Raw genomic sequence first — 17,841 nt, 5'->3', positions numbered from 1 at the left:
TGCATTGTCGGATCTGTTATCCAGCACTGCATGCATACACCAGATTGTTGTTATCCAGTTGCTCAAAAATGCTGGACAGTTGCCTTTGGGCCAAATCCTACACCTAGTACACAGCTTCTGGATACCCCAGACTTCGAGGGAAGATCTGTGTGGAGGGAGGGGCGTGGGTGCAGAGTCTTCATCAGGCCACTAAGCATCAGTAGGGCAACTCTGCAGCAGCTTGAGGCTGCAGTAGCCCCAGGTACTCTTACTTCCAACTCTTGCAGGGTTGAGGAATGGCCAGTGGATGACTGTAGTTAGGGACCCAGTGCCCTTGCCCGGGTATTTCATCACCTCACTATGTAAAATTTCTGTGTGCTGGGGCTGGTTACATGGTCCAGAATCTGTCTCCCTTCACTTTGCAGTGGAACTGCATTAATTCTGCTACAGCCAGGGTCTTCTGATAATGTAAGCTTTGTCTCTTTAATTGATTTGTTTTTGTACAGAATGCTCTTTTGGGATGAAAACTTAAAAAACCGCAACCAAAACCACAAACACATAAGTAAGGGTAGGGGAAGCAGGGCAGATGTGGTAAATACTTAAGACATTATTCCTTCTAATTTTCAAAAGTAAATAATATGAATGGAGGCTAAAAATCTGTGATCAATACTTAATGTAGCCACTGTACAATAAATAAAGACTGAAAAGCAAACCAAAGGAGGACACAATTGTATAAAGTGCACATCAGGATTTTAGTTTTTAATTTCAATTTCTGTACTATTGGTTTAACTCAGACCCTGAATTTCATTAGTGATGATTGTGGTTGATTTTTTTTAAGGGAAAAAGTCAAACCCATACATATAAATTCTGATGAGTTTACTCAGTTGGCGCTAGGAGTTCTAGGTCTGGTGTGTAAATAAATAATTTCAGACTTTAATAAATGACACTCAGTTGTATAATAGTTGTAATAGCTCCTTTGGTACCATTAATGGGTGGCTAATTTCACTTCTGTTTATCATGGGGATTCCCTTCTCCTCTCCTTTTCATATGGGGCGGAGGGATTCTACCATTCAGGGTACAGGGTGTTTCTGCATTTCTTTTGTATTGTTTGCCAAAACAACTCTAATACAACTTCTTCCCTCCTTCCCTCAACCAAATTAAACTAATCAGTTCTGTTTCTCCTCCTTCTCCATGTCTTCGTGTTCTTTGCCTGTAACTGGTGCCTGTCTGTCTGTCTGTCCTATTTCTTCAGGGGCCTCACATTCCCCATTTTCTCTGTCAACCTGTGTTCATCATGGTTATCTTCCCTCCAGCCAAAGAGTCTCAGCTGTGGCTCCCTATAGAGTCCATGACTGCAGATCCCTTTAATTGGTCAGAGGGTCACTAAAGTGCCATGCAAGCTGTGTCATCTCTCCTGTGGCTGCCTTCATGGTATTTGTTGCCCAGGGTGGGAAGGATCAAATTCAGTCCCAAACTGCAATATGTAACCCCTAGACTACTCAGTCCTCTTTCTGCTTTGAATCTCGTCTCCTTTCATTTGTCTCTGCCCTCTAATCCTTTCTTCCTACCTTCTGTTTATGTCTTTTTTTCCCCTTCAGCTTGTGATCCTTCTGCAGAGCACTTCCCAGAAGAAGAGCGTACAGTAAATGTGCGCTTGCAGGTAGCACATTCCCAGAAGTATCACAAAGAGTATTCAAGTGACACTGATATACCTCATTAATTTCACCTGCTGCTCTTGCTGTGTCACTTGGGAAGCATTATGTGCCGGAGTCCTACTACCCCTGCTGGTACATGAGGAGAAGGAAGAAATCTAGCAATGGAGGATCACTCGTATGCTTTAGATCACACTTGGGCTCCTGTGCATAGCATTTCCCCAGTGACCAAGTAGGATCAACAAGTGAAAATGGTGGGGACGATGTCACTTTCACTCTGCTGCTCTTGGTTGATGCTGTTTTTGTTGATGTGTCTAGGGGAATTGCTAGGTGCAGAAGCCCAGGTGTGATCCAAAAGTCTAAAAGCAGGGTAGTCTGTGGATGTGGGAGGTCACTGGATCTACAGTCCTCACCAAAGTACCTATGTAATTTATCACATACAGAAAACTTTGCTTTAGAAGTAAGTAAGGAAAGTGCATTTTCAATCCAGGCAAACACTGAAAATAAAGGAAATGTAGAGTTAAAATGATTCCACTATATACAGCATCCCCTCTATACTTCACTCATCCCAGATCAATGTACAATCTTAGCTGTGACCATAATATATAGTAGTTAGCTAGTCTGTTAATGCATACTTTATTACTAAAGACAATGTTTATTAAAGATTCAGTCCATATTTGCTTATACATACACCTCTACGTTGATATAACGGTGTCCTCGGGAGACAAAAAATCTTACCGCATTATAGGTGAAACCACGTTATATTGAATTTGTTTTGATCTGGAGTGCGCAACCCCGCCCTCCCGGAGCACTGCTTTACCACATTATATCTGAATTCATGTTATATCAGGTTGCATTATGTCGAGGTAGAGGTGTAGATGATCTTTGTTGGAATGGAAGATTATATAAGTTTTCTGGGATATGGAAAAGAAATGTTAGCTTGTTGTTGAATCCTTGTGTTGTATAAGATATGTATTCTATATATCTATTAAAAATGGCTATTCTGTTACATATTGTGTTAAGATTTTTTTGGTCAAGTAACTAATTTGGTCAAGGAAAGGTTAGAATTAAGGTTGTGATCCAAATGGGTCATTTAGTTATTTTGTGCACACTGAACATAAAGATATGGATAAATTATCAAATAAACGATGGATTCACCTTATCCTGTTCAATTTGGTTTCTTTCAGTTTTTATGTTGATTGAAAAATACATTTTTTAACTCTGTTAACTATTTTTTTTAATGTAGAAGTTTCCTAGTTTGGGGACTTTTTATAATTTGAGCTGTTTAAATCTTTCTTTGCTTTAAGGCTGCTTCCTGTTTCTGTTGGAGGCATAAGAGATCAGGGAAGCTGGAAAACAGCTACTCCAAGTTGTCTGGAGCTAGAGTCAAATCTGAGTGCTAGAGCTATAGAATATGGATTGGAACTGGGGAGGCAGGACTGGGCCTGGGTTCGGAGTCCTGGAAAGGAATTAGTTGGGGACTGAGGACCCAAAGCTGGAGATTGTCAGAGGTCCTTATCTCACCATTCATCAACCTGTTTTTAGCCTCGTTTCCCAAACCTCCAGGTCTTAACCCAGGCTCCAGAATGCACCTCTACTATGTACTCTGAGTTAGAACAGCTCCTTGAGTGTCTGGGGAAATTGGCCTTGCTTACAGTTCATCCAGATAAGTGTTGAAATGCTGAAAGACTTCTGTGTTTAGAACTTTAAGTGTTTCAGAACCTAACTGGCTGAGCTGTAATCAGAATAGTGCCATAGCCATCAGTTTTCCTTCACATAAATAGACATGGTTAGGATGAATAATGCTCTTATATTTTATATCACATTTCTTTAAAATATATCCTCAAACCCTAGCCCAAGTGTGAAAATTTGTTTAATTGTATAACATAACTTTTTTAAGTTTCACAGATGAAAACAAAGCCATTTAGAGGAATCCTAAAACTTCAACAAGAGTCAGTTTTAACATCTTCAGTCTCCTAAACTGTTAAACAGATTTGCATATAATCACAGAAAAATAGTTCTCTCTCTTAGAGTAAGTGGTGTAAGTTTGGGGATGATGCACACTAATTTCTATATGCGAGGAAGGGATTTAATTCCCACTTTACCCAAAGATCTCAAGGAAGCCTTCAATTTATGTCTCTATAATGTGAATAAGGATATTTAAAAGAACTCCCTATCTACTATATAATCCAAAGAGCTGTTACATTATTATGTAAAAATGGATGTAGACAATTTTAAAAACTTGATTTATTTATTTGATAGATTATAGTGACCCTGAAAGAGCCCTTTGTAGTCTGTAGAGTTAATAGGTGTTTATACACATTCTTCACTATTTAATGATTTATTACTGTTAAACTAAAATTATATATAAGCATGCATTGCAGGAGTTGCATATAAAAAAGAAGGCAGAAAAGAGGAATGAGAGAGTGAGTAAAAGGTCAGTAACAGAATATGTAACAATTTGCATCTGTTCATTTTACTCAAGAAGAGTGGACTACATTCAGTTAAAATTATCTGCTTTTGACCAACACTTTTGCAAAATATTTTTTTCAACCAGAGCTAGACCAATTAATTCTGTGCTCTATAATGAAATGTGGAACTATATGTAATAATTTATATGTCACAATGATTTGAGGGAAATTTTCACCATGAGGAAAGCTTGCAGCAGCCATCTTTCTTTTTCTCTGGCAATTGCAGAAAGGACTGTTAAGTATTTCTGAGAGAGAGACCTGGGTCCAAAGAAGCCGAATATATTATACTAATTGGATTTAAATGACATCCCTCAAAATCACTTTAAGCAGAGAATTTATCACAGCATAACGTATACAGTAGGTACATGAATTAGAAGTGTCAACATTTGTTTGTATTGGTAACATCTGCTGAATTTTCATAAATTTTTACAATATATGGTTAGGTTGAATTATTATTTATATTCAGAAGACTCCGATCACCATAGTATCTCAGAGTTTTGTTTTGAGGCTTGAATTGGATCAGTCTGTGTTCTAAATAAGAGGAGAAAACTCCAAGCTCTCCTTAGTCAGATAGGAACCCAGGAATTAATACTATAGATTAGGCTTCGATCCTGCAATCTGATCCAGGTTGGGGGACACTTGTGTCTGTGTGCAGCTGCACAGAAGCAAATAGAGCCCCACATAGGCTTGAAGGTTTGCTTGCACAGTTTTGATTGCAGAATCAGAGGCTTCATCATTTGGGGAAGGATGGATGAAGAGGTCTGTACTTCTTGCATTTTTTTTCTGAATGTGCTAGGTTTGTGCGTAAGTGTTTTTCTTTGGGAAGCAATTTCCAGAGATAGTGGCCCACTACAGCGAATGCCCTTATCTCCAGCATAAAGCTCTGTTGGCTCAGACAAGTGTAGACAAGTGGATCAAAGATGCTGAGGTGGTCCTTTAATGTAACCTCCTACTGAAACAGTACATTAGAAACACATATAGCTATGGATAGAAGGAGAAATTATTAATTTTGTTTATTTGTATTGCTATAGTGCCTAGTGGCTGCAACCACACTGTGCTAGGCATTCTATATACCTACAACAAAAAGACAATTTCTTCCCCAAAATGATTCAATTTGAAGTATAAGACTTTGGACAATAGGCTACAGCAAGCAAATAGGGAAAGCAAAGGTAAGTGCGATGATTATGCTAAATATGCTGTGATCAGTGTGTAACTACAGACCAGCCATTTCTATGTGAATTATGGGTATCAACGCAGCTGTGAGTTCAGGGAGAGATTTGAAAGAAGATATTCTGGTGCAGATTTTTATAGGGACATCCTCTGATGCAAAGGGGCAAGGTGTAGGAGAAAGCACAGAGGTGTTCACTGGAAAATTTAACTGATAGGCAATGCAGGTTGATGATGTTGACAGAGCAGAGACGGGTTGACAGCTGTATACCATATTAGAGGTTCTAAGCTGTGAAAAAGGCCCTTGAAAGTAAAGACAAGTTGTTGATTTATTTACCCGCATACTCAAATAGGGCTCATGTTTCAGTACAGCCAATTTATGTGCAGATAGGTCCTAATTCAGTTGGTCCTTTGGAGGACCAATTTGTTACGAATGCCAAACCTGACACGTTGTTGCTTGTTCTATATGTTTTTTTATGTGGCCTCGGGGCTGTAGAATCTGAGCACCTTCAGAGTAAACAATGTGACTAACATTCATTGAATGTAGTTCATTCTTTCTTTCATCTTCTCCACAGGCAGAGAATTGTGTGTGCAGTGTAGTGCCCCCTCCCCCCCTTAAATGTGCATGCTGCTATGTGTTTATATGACAGAAGGCAGGTTAAAGAAGTGTGTCTTGCACTTGGAGTGAAAGGTGGTAAAGCTTGAAATGGTCCTTTGTTCTTGTGGGAGTTCATTCCATAGTCTCAGACAAGCCTCTGAGAGGGAACAAACCACATGTGATAGATGTTACTCATTGAATGCAGTGTTGTTTTAGCCATATCAGTCCCAGGATATTAGAGAGACAAGGTGAGTCACGTAATATCTTTTGTTGGACCAACTCTGAGTAAGTTTCCCAGACCTGAAGAAGCTTGAAAGCTTGTGACTCTCACCAACAGAAGTTGGTCCAATAAAATATGTTACCTCAACCACCTTGTCTCTCTAAGATGTTACTTGTGTTACTTAAAGGAATAGATTGGGACAAGGAGCCTTGGATGGGTGTGGGGCTGACAGGAATGGGAACCTGGGATGGAGACTGGGACTCGCTGGCCAAGAAGACTTGGACAAGGACTTTCGGGGTGAGAGAAATGAGAAGCTTGGGGAGGGTTACTGCTGTGCAACCTTAACTCGGCCTCCTTGTGTGTATGAATTATGATACCATCTTTAAATCAGTTATCTCACACTATTTTTTTTCACAGGCACTTAGTGACTTTTGAGTGCTTGACTTTGCAATCTTAACATTACTTTAACGCGTGTGTTATTTGTAATAAATTAGAAAGTGCTGTCTCCTGCACAGACAAGCTTTACCCTTGTGGTAGAATGTTCCACTGTGCCTAAGGTTTCACATGGTGGATCAGTCCTCATCTTGGAGTGTTATGTGATCTTTTAGGTATCCTAGACCTAAGCTATTGAGCACCTTGAAGATTAGGATCAAAACTTGCTTACTTTTGATTACAGGATTTGTGAAAACTTATTATTGTGTTCTCATTTTTCATAGTTTAAAATAATGTTTTTTCCTAGAAAAAGTATTGTCCATGCTGCTAACTGAATTACATATTTGTAAAATTTTAAAACTGTTTTTTCCCAGCGTACTGTCATATATGATTTAGCCATTTTACAATCTGTTTTTATTTTTTTTTAGGGTGTCCCAAAATCAAGTAGGACAGCACTTTACCTTTGTGCTTACAGACATTGAAAGTAAACAAAAGTTTGGATTTTGCCGGTTAACATCAGGAGGCAAAATCTGCCTCTGTATTGTAAGGTGAGTGAGTATAAGAAACACTGGAGTTTCTTACTCCATGGACTTGTTATTTTTAGGGTTATATTTTGTTGTGCTTTAAAATGCATAGAGACTTTTTTAATAGATCGAAAATCTTCTAAATGATGATGTATACTCACATACCAGTGTGTTTCCTTTGTCCATAATAATATTAACAATTAATTTTTGACAAAGGAATAAGTTAAATGATTTTTATGAAATTGAACCTAGGGATAAAATAAATATTCCTACGTAAATAATAGGAAAGATCTGCTTTAAACAGATATTTGAGAATATTATGTAGCTTTTCTGGCTTGAAATGTTACGTGTGTGCTAATATTTTTTTTAATGAAACAATTGATACAGATGTTTCAAGTAGTTCAATTTTGTTACTAGTTGTATTAATTCTGATGTGATATTCCAGAGCTAATCAGTTGGAATTCTTGAGTCCTGAAGATCATTGCATCACAGCATCGTTTCTATCTGTGTTCCTTTGTGCATGCATAATTTTCACCAAAAAAAAGTTAAAATATCAAACGCTTTGTTGATCAAAACATTTTGAAAAATTTTGATTCAGAAATAACAAAACATTTTGTTTCAGCATTTTCACATAAAAACATTTTGATATTCCTGAATCAAAATGTTTTAATTTGATTTGTTGTACTGACCTGAGATGTGTCCTTTCATGTTAGTTTGACATTAAATTGCATTTCCGTGTGATGGTGTATCGTCTTCTGGGCTGTGTAGTTTGGGTGCCTGATGCCGCCATTCTCTCCTGTGGTCTGAGCTCCTTGGCTGGACTACACCTGGTATAAGGCACCTGCAGATAGGTGATTCTTATGCTACACCATGCTGCTTAGTTAGAGGAGAGACTGCATTGCATCATAGGAGATGTAGTTCTTGTACCAAATATTTCAAACTGACCAATGCTAAATATTTTGTTTTGGTTTTCCTTATGGAAAATAAAAACAAAAAGGCCAGTCAAAATTTTTTCATGGGAAATTTTAATTTTACAGAAACTTCATTTTCCATTGAAAAATCATTCTGACTGAAAATTCCTGACAAGTTTTATCTAGCAGCTCTAAAGCTGACAAAACCTAGAGAACAAGAATGCAGCAAACTACTTAATTAAAATTTGAGCAAAACAAACATCTTCCACTTTAAAAAGGAGCCTGGCTGCTTGTAAAACCAACTAGGAAAAAACTGGAGGAACCAGTCTAGCTGCAGTGTAAGACAAGGACAGGAAATAGAAGGCTCTCAAAATGGGAGGCAGCTGCAGTACTGGAGCCATTAACCACAGACAAATGGGAAAGGAGCCAGGAGCTGCCAGTGGGGGAAGAGTATCCTGAAGAACAGTGGGGAAGAAGGTGGATAGCCTGTGAAGAGTTGTGAAGAGTTCGGAAGTAGAGGATCAGAAGCTGGACAGTTCATCTAGAGCAGTGCTTTTCAAACTTTTTTTCTGGGGACCCAGTTGAAGAACATTGTTGATGCCCACAACCAAATGGAGCCAGGGATGAGGGGTTTGGAGTGTGGGAGGGGCTCAGGGCTGGGGCAGAGGGTTAGGGTGCAGGGGTGAGGGCTGTGGGAGGGGGCCCGGGAATATGGGGTTCAGGGTGTGGGAGGGGGCTCAGGGCTGGGGCAAGGGGTTGGGGTGTGACAGGAGGTCAGGGCTCTGGGCTGGGGGTGCAGGCTCTGGGGTGGGGCTGGGGATGAGGGGTTTGGGATGCAGGAAGGGGTTCCATGTTTGTGGGTGGGATCAGGGCTGCAGTAGGGGATTGGGGCACAGGGTTGGGGCACGGACTTACCTCTGGCGGCTCCTGGTCAGTGGTGCAGCCAGGGTGCAGAGGCAGGCTTCCCGGCTGTCCTGGCACCGTGGACCGCGCTGCACCCCAGAACCGGCCAGCAGCAGGTCCAACTCTTAGGCAGAGGTGCGCAAGTGGTTTTCTGCAACTCTTGCCCGCAGGCACCGCCCCCTGCTCCCATTGGCTGGTTGCCGGCCAATGGGAGTGCAGAGCCAGTGCTTAGGGTGGGGGCAGCGCGTGGGACCGCGTGGCTCCCCTGTCTAGAAGCCGGACCCGCTGCTGTCCACTTCCGGGGCACAGCACGGTGTCGGAGCAGGTTGGCACTCGCCTGCCTGAGCTGGGCAGCACTGCCAACAGGACTTTTAACAACCTGGTTGGTGGTGCTGACCAGAGCAAGGCGACCCAGTGCCTGAAATGCTGTGACCCAGTACTGGGTCTCGACCCATGATATGAAAAACACTGGTCTAGAGGAGCTGGTGAAGGGCATCAGGAGGTTAGGTGACATGTGCTAGGGAAAAGGCCTAGCACTATGTATAGGGGAGATGGGCATAAGTAGGCCGGATACAAAGGGAGAAAGGGAACTGGCAGCAGAGAAGTTTTTAGAAAGAGCATTTTTGTTGTTGCTGAAAATGCCCAGTCAAATCTTTACTAGGATATTCAGCAGCCTCTAATGTAATGACATGGCTTTGCAGGCAGGGTTTTTGGAGTGATTAAAAAAATCAATATATTAATGAGAAACTGTCTGGTGTTCACTTTTTGCTTTGTCCAAACTAGTGAATAAGGGAACTGGGCATGACTGTGGAAGTCTGTATTTTCTCATGTATATTAATTGGCTTTCTTATAGTAATGATGATAACTATTTAATAAAAACACTTGAAAAATAAATCCATCTTGGCTTTTGTGGAGCATGAGGATACTAAACCATTTTCATTGTTATACCTTTTGCTGGTATGTCTTGTTTAGGCTCAGGGAAAATTTATTCCTGTGCTTTAGCTCAGTGGTTCTCAACCAGGGTACATGTATCCCTGGGGTACGTAGAGGTCTTCCAAGGGGTACATCAGCTCATCTAGATATTTGCTTAGTTGTACAACAGGCTGCATAAAAAGCACTAGCGAAGTCAGTACAAACTAAAATTTCATACAGACAATGACTTATATATACTGAAATGTAAGTACAATATTTATATTCCAATTGATTTATTTGATAATTATATGGTAAAAATGAGAAAGTAAGCAATTTTTCAGTACTAGTGTGCTGTGATATTTCTGTATTTTATGTCTGATTTTGTAAGCAAATAGTTTTGAAGTGAGGTGTAACTTGGGGGTATGCAAGACAAATCAGACTTCTGAAAGGGGTACAGTAGTCTGGAAAGACTGAGAATGACTACTTTAGCTCACTCCCTTTGCTCACAACCCTGCCTTTCCACGTCAGACAAAGAAATAACATTTTCTACTTGTTCTTCTAACTTTGTCTGACTTATCTCTAATGTTATAACAGTAAATGCTTCATCAGTTCCACACACCCAAGTGCTAATGTTAAAATACTGTAAGTGACAGTCTTTCTGTCTACTTAAAAAAAAGTATTAGAGCCAGATCCTAAGCTGGTATAAATTGGCATAGCTCTACTGTAGTCAGTGGAACCTACATTGATATACATCAGCTGAGGATCTGGCTGATGGTCTGCTACTTTGTAGAAATAACTAATGAAATGAAAAGTGGCAAGCTATAATTTTTCACTGCATCATAATAAAAACATTGCCTTTATTGCTTCTGTTGTGACAATTTCAAATTTACCATGCAATGCTGAATGCATAGTTGTACCAGCTTTTATAAATCTGTACTTCTGGATTGGTAAAATATTAATCTTTAACTCGAGGAGGAGGGTGCGAGAAAAAATCGTTAACTCTGAGTACAAGGAAAACTTTTCAGGAGTAGAATGCTGACAAAAAGATCATGCTGTTACTTTGTAACACATTAAATCTTTATCTCGAACAGGATGAGTATTGTTTTTCCATTGTTTTCTTTGTACAAATGGAGTAAAATATAAAAGCATCAAGTACTGTAAGGTGATTGTATTAAGTAGTCCTTAATACCGAAAATGTGCAGTTCACAAATATGAGATTTCATTTTCTTTAGTAGCTGACTGTATGAGATTGCATTGAAACTTTACTGATAGAATGTATGTGTCTGTATTTCTGATAGATACATATTCAGATCCAATGTGGTCTATACTGTGCATCCGAAATTCATTAGCAGTGAGCAAATGTGTTAGTATTCACACACAGATTTGTGCTAGAATTGCATCTGAGTATCCCCAGTGTATGCGTTTTTTATTTTAAAGATTGACCACATACAAAGAAAATCTTAAATTGATGCATGTTCTTGTACAAAAGGTTAATTTTTGATTGCAAGAACATTACCTGTTACTTTAAGGATTGCTTCGGATTGTTTCCTGTAGCTTTAATAAAGGCAAATTGGGGGAAGGTCGAGGGTTAGAAGATGGAGAGAGCCCCATTTAGCAAACTGAAATGGTAACTGTGATGGGTTCCCCCCTGGATGCCACTTGGAACAGGGATACCACTGAGCCCACCTGACCCACCAGCCTGGGTTCCCTTTACACTGTACTGCTGTGCAGTCTGCTGAGCCCTCCCTCAGGCTTCAGACTGCACTTTACCAGCACACATACAGGTAGGGACACACCCAGATGCAGGTTCACACAGATGCTGTGATCGGCTCTGCATGGGAAGGCTCAGATAAGGAACTGCCCAGTACTCAAGTGCACACCCCCTCTAGAAGGTAAACCCAAAATTATACTGTCTTGTGCTGCACAGAGATCTGTAGAGCATAAGCTCATGAAATTCACCCCCTTCCTCAATGTGGAGAGGAATATTCACAGCTTTCTGCCCCACAGTTATGATTTCCACACACTGGTTTTAGACAAAACAAGTTTATTAACTACAAAAGATAGATTTTAGGTGATTATAAGGGATAGCAAACAGATCAAAGCAGATTACCTAGCAAATACAACAAACACACAATCTAAGCGTAATATACTAAAGAAATTGGATATGTGTAGCAAATTCTCACCCTTAATGTTGTTTTAGCCAGATTGCAGAGATTCTTGAAGGCAAGCTACACTTGTTGCAGCTTAAAACTCCAGTTATTCCTTTCACAGGCTAGACAACCGTCTAGTCTGGGTTCAGTCCTTTCCCCCCAGTTCAGTCTTTTTGTTTCTCAGGTGTTTCCAGCAGTCCTGTTTCTTGGGCGGGGAGTCATTGAAGAATGAACCACGATGATGTCACTCCTCTGCCTTAAATAGCTTTTTAATATGTCAGGAACCCTTTGTCTCCCAGTTTGACTCCCACCCCCATCAGTGGAAAAACACTAGCATTATGACGGAGTCCAGTACCAGGTGATTTGGTCACATGTCCCTGTAGGGCCACCGCAGCCATGACTCAGAGGCTGTTTGCAGTGTCCACAGGAAGTCTTCCTGGTGAGATCTTAGAATCTTCAAAGACCTATTGTTCTCCATAATGGCCTGCCATCTAGACTGATTGCATTCTGCCTAGTGGGCATTCCCCAGGTGTAAACACGTTTGTAATAGATGCATAGACAATATTCCTAACTTCAGATACAAAAATGATACATGCGTATAAATAGGATAATCATATTCAATAAATCATAACCTTTTCAATGATATGTCAAAGCACATATCTTGCATAAAATACATCATAGTTATGCCCTAATCATATCATAACAATATCTCTATGAAGAATATGGGGCGTAATGCCATGGTAACATGTAACTAAATTCAGTACAGCCTGTGAAGATTGTATGGGGAAGCAGGAGCAGGCCAAACAGAAAGGAGAGAAGAAAGTAAAGAGATTGGGTGAGTTGTTGAGTGGGCAGGTGGGAAGCAGAACAAAAGCAGGCATCCTTCCACCTGTAGCTTCCTTTTATGGATGGCACCTTGCTATGTCCTAGCCAGTCCCAAACCTCTGAAGTAATAGGATTTGATCAAAGGCAGTCCTGCTGAGGTAAACATGATGTCATTGGGTGGCGGTTTTCAGCTGGCTGTAAAATACTGCCCATCTCGTAGTTAATGGGTTCACTTCTCTTGTAGTTTCTTCTTCACTTGAAACTTTAATATGAGGAAACCAGTTTTGACATTGTAGCCACAGGAGAATAAATACCACAAGATGTACTCTTCTTCTACTCATGAAATGCTTACAGTAATAAAAGAAGGGGAAGAAAAATGCAGACTGTGTATGTAGGTGTATACAGGGAGAATTGTCTCTAAATTAGAATGTTTTTTTCAAAGTTTTCTATAAGGTAGCAGCTAGTGTAAGTGTATTTTGTTTATGTTGACACAATGAAAAAAAAATAACCCAATATATAGATTTAACACCTTTTAATTTTAAAGAAAGAGACATTGATCCAATGTACCTTAAATGATTCTGATTCCAGCTACCAAACCCAAAGCCCATTACAAATAAGTGGGAAACCAACCATATAGTGAATCCAGAAAAAAAGAAATCTGTTGGATTCCCCTCCATTTGTTGTGCATGATTCTTTGCAGGACTCTTTAAGACTGCTTTGTGAAGCTCACAATGTAGAATCCTGCTGTGTGCGTGGTCCCCTCCAAACTTTTCAGCTAACATGCCCTCTAGTATGTAAGCACAATGGGATGCTCCTTCAGAGTATTTTTTAAATATACCCTGTTGTGCCTATGTGCTAGATTGGGTCTTTTTTATATGAATAATGGCAAATGTTTGCAAATTCAGATTTGATTGGTATCCTATAATATGTTTGTAAATTTTAAGTATTCTTCTGTTATGGGGGGAAGTGTGATTCTTTTATATTTTATTACTAAATATTTTGATAATATTTAGAAAAAACATATACTATAGATATTGAGCAATACTAAATTAATGTTGTATTGTCTACAACTAAATTGTTTGAATAGAAAGGCCAACTATTACAGCTGTGATTCATTTTGTTAAAATCTTGCAACTGCTGACTGCTTCTAATGCTGACCTTATGTACGCTGAGAAATGCAAGACATCATTAAAAATTTTCTGCCTTAGATTTGATTAATGAAATTTTATGACTGTAAAATTGTCACCTACATTTCCAAATGAAATGCTCTAATAAGGAAGACAGGTTTATATGGTAAGCCTTTGTAGTTCTTCAACTCAGACCATGCTTGAAGCTTTCTCACTCTTCCTTTAGGCAAATCCCTTAGAAGCAGAATGTTTCAATTTTACACATTTTGTGTCAATTTTCCAGACAGAAAACTAGCCCCTAGACATTAGACATTTAGCTACGGAAAGGCGGTTTCCTTAGTTTTATTTGATTACTAGAAGTTAGATTCCTGCTGATAGTTCAGGACTGTTAGTGGTTACCTGACTATTTGACAGAAAACATTTCCTTTCCTTTATTTAACCTTTGACTCATGGATGTAAAAGTTTTATCAGAGCTATTGTAGAAACATAAGTGAGGTGGAAGTCTACTTACTGTGACAAAGATGATGCATGACTTTGAATAAAAGTCTGAGCTCCTGCCTTGTTGCTACTTTGGATTAGCAGAAAATGCTAAATACACTTTTTTGAAAGATCTTGAAAGATCTTGTGGTAGTGTTTTTTTCATTACAGTGATTGGCACATTTGTAGAAAAAATCTCCTGGATTTTAAAAGCATAAAATTTTCATTTTCATGATCTATGTTGCAGAAGTTGTGTTATAGGATTTTTTCTTTTCATTCCAAGAAAAGTTTATCGTAGCACCTTATACACCAGTGAATGCAGAGATTATCAAGTTTTCCATATCTGCTTTTCAGAAGCTTATACATAGTAAACTCTTCAGGGCAGAGACCATGAGTAAAATTGTCCAAAATGATTTAGGAGCTGAAGTCCTATTTTTCAAAGGTAATTTAGACATTTAGAAACTCACATCTCATTGCAAATCAATGAGATTTAGGCTCCCAAGAGTCTGAGGGCTTGTCTGCTTGGTGGGGAATTGCGCACCGTGGGGGTGTGATTCCTAAAGTGCACAAATGTGGTGTACGTTAGTTGGTCTGTGTAGATGCATGCACCAACAGGGTCTTCATGGACCGATTAATGTGCAACACATGAGTACACTTTAGAAATCACTCCCCCATACCATGCGTTAGTGCACCCTGAGTCACCTCTGAAGGGACTTAGCAGCCTAAGTCACTCAGGTACTTATGAAAACTCCATCCCATATCTTCCTTTGTGTTTCTAAAGTGGCTACCACAATGGGGCTTCAATCTTTTTGTTGTTATTATAAGGCAGTGAAATAATAATATAATAAATTGATCTTGCATATTGGTATTAGTTCAAACTTGGGTAGCAAGTTCTTCCTTATTTAGAGACTTATTTTTTTACCTGCACTCAAAATAAATCAGTTTGGCAGTTTTGAGCCCATATTTATTTTTTAATAAAAGCGTTAAGGCCCTTTTTCTATCAAAATTGTAATGAGCTTTGGTTGAGTTATTTTCTTGAGAGGGGTTGAGTAGCTTCTTCCCTCCACAACACTTTTATGCTTATAGGTCTGATGCATAAACACAATAGCACTGTATCAAAAATCTACATATTACTGAATAAAAATATAGGGCCCGAATCCTGCAAATACTTTCACGAGTAATCCTGTTCAGATCAATGAGATTATTCATGGGAATAAGTGTTTGAAAGCTCAGGCCTTGATATTAGGCTGCCATTGCTCTACAAGAGCCTTTATTGTCCAGTGACAAATAATACTGTATCACATATCTTTTAAAGTAATTTTTAAACACTTATAGTAGTGTCTGTAAGTTTGAAACTGACAGATTTCCTCACTGATATTTTTTCTGTTGTGTACACATACTGACTTGTTTTTGCAGTGTTGCATGTATGAATGTAGCGCTGCTTTTACATATATTTTCTTTTCTTTTTCAATATCAAGAGAAAATAGCATTTAAGCATTTGTTTTAAGAATAAAACTTTCATATATTTACTAGCACTTATTAGCCAAATACAGACACACACAAAAATATTCAGGAGGTCCAGTTACCTTCTTTCCGCTCTTCGCAGTGTACTGTTGGAGTATTGTAAAGAAAGTAAAGTTAAAAATCTGGGCAGAAACACAGGACTTAATTTACACTATTGGATACCTAAAAAAAAGATTTACTTAAAAAATATAGACTACCACTCTGATTTTTTTTTAAATTAATTTTATGCTGTCAGGATGATGTGTATATATTGTTCTTTTCTTTTTCTGCAACTGTGTGAGTTAAGATTTGCTTCCCTTGCTTTTTTGGTTATAAGTGGCATGTTTAAAATCATTTTAACCTAATTTTCTATGATTTTAAGTTTTTAAGCTGAAGGTAATTATTGTTTTAGTATTCCAGCTATGAAGTAAAAGGCTTTCTACTACAGCATTTAAAACTTATTCAACTACTAAGATTTCCTTCACTTTATTTTTTATAATTCAAGTTTTTGTTAGCATCTAGAATGTGGGCATATAAAATCAGTGTATTTTTTCTTAAAGGAAGAAATATTTGGGGCACTAGAAGTACAGTAAGTATGCCTGCTTATAAGGAAGGAAAACCTCCCTTAGCTGTGTGCTAAGCATCACTAGTTTCAGAATATGAATATGACCTTTCTCTCTGCATCTGTTTTAATATTGTATCAATTTTAGTTTTTGTAGTAAGTGGGAGCTAAGTTCATAGACTGTTAGAGATAAATATAAGCATTATGTGAGATTAAAATGGGAACACTTGTTTTTGCAGTGTACTCTTGATAATGAAAAATGAAGGCTCAGAAGTCAAGGGACGTATATTTTAGAGCAGGGGTAGGCAACCTATGGCACGCGTGCCGATGGCGGCACGTGAGCTGATTTTCAGTGGCACTCACTGCCTGGGTCCTGGCCACAGGTCTGGGGGGTTCTGCATTTTAATTTAATTTTAAATGAAGCTTCTTAAACATTTAAAAAACCTTATTTACTTTACATACAACAATAGTTTAGTTATATATTATAGACTTATAGAACGAGACCTTCTAAAAACGTTAACAGGTTTTACTGGCACGCGAAAACTTAAATTAGAGTGTATAAACGAAGACTCGGCACACCACTTCTGAAAGGTTGCCGACCCCTGTTTTAGAGCTTTGTGTTTTCTACTGAAAAGAGAAACATAGTAGGAAAAAATACCGTAGTACTACTGCTGAGATATTGCTACATGGCACAACACAGGAAAATTGATGGATAATCTAAACAAACCCTCTGTGACGAGTATGAAAAATGATTCTGTAATTTATAAATTGTATGATGGTTTTATAGATAAATACTTAGAGCAAAACACCAATCTACATCACTGTATTAGACTGAGAAAGTCACTTTTTATTTGCTCTACAGTACGGTGTTTGATTTGCATTGGGTTTTGTAGTTAACACTTTCCCCACTAGACATATATTTTACATTTCAGCCACCCAATAAACTCTACTATTAACATATTTCCAAAAGATAACAGGAAACATAATCTATCAGGAAGAAACTTCCGGAAGCAATCATTTTGTGGAATTTTCTAGTCAGTGTTTCACCATAACACACAACACTCACATCTATAGCACTGCGTGCTCTTTAGTTAGGGGTAATGAGGTACACTGAACAATTACATCCTAGGGTATTGAAGAGCAAATACTATAATCAAGTTACGCAATAAAGTCACACTTTAACTACCATAAATAATACCAGGTAGCATAAATGTCTGTTAAAGCATTAAGATATGGACTCAGATGTAGTTAACAGACGGCACAATGTGCATTAAAGCCTTTTAAAGAAGGCTAACTGTCTAGAGTGTGCTTGTAGCAGCTTTCAGGAAACAGGCTGCTTCAGCCCAAACTCTGCTGACTTGCGGACTCCCTGCAGGAGCCTAAAGCCTGTAGCAGCTTTCAGAAAGACATCTGTTTTAATGAGAGCTA

The 17,841-nt window shown here is 38.7% G+C and overlaps 1 protein-coding gene across 3 annotated transcripts in view; it reads left to right on the top strand.

Moving 5' to 3' along the window:
- The window catches only part of DENND1B (DENN domain containing 1B), a 253,889-nt gene that overhangs the window by 102,332 nt on the left and 133,716 nt on the right, over positions 1-17,841 (top strand). For all 3 annotated transcript variants that reach the window (XM_054037265.1, XM_054037262.1, XM_054037263.1), the window contains exon 5: positions 6,948-7,067. In XM_054037265.1, the coding sequence (XP_053893240.1) occupies positions 6,948-7,067 (120 nt within the window). The remainder of the gene's footprint in view (positions 1-6,947; positions 7,068-17,841) is intronic.

This window comes from Malaclemys terrapin, chromosome 8, assembly GCF_027887155.1.
Source record: "Malaclemys terrapin pileata isolate rMalTer1 chromosome 8, rMalTer1.hap1, whole genome shotgun sequence".
NCBI classification, from domain to species: Eukaryota; Metazoa; Chordata; order Testudines; family Emydidae; genus Malaclemys; species Malaclemys terrapin.
The sequence above is the reverse complement of the archived record's forward strand: the minus strand, read 5'-3'. Positions and strand labels throughout refer to the sequence as shown.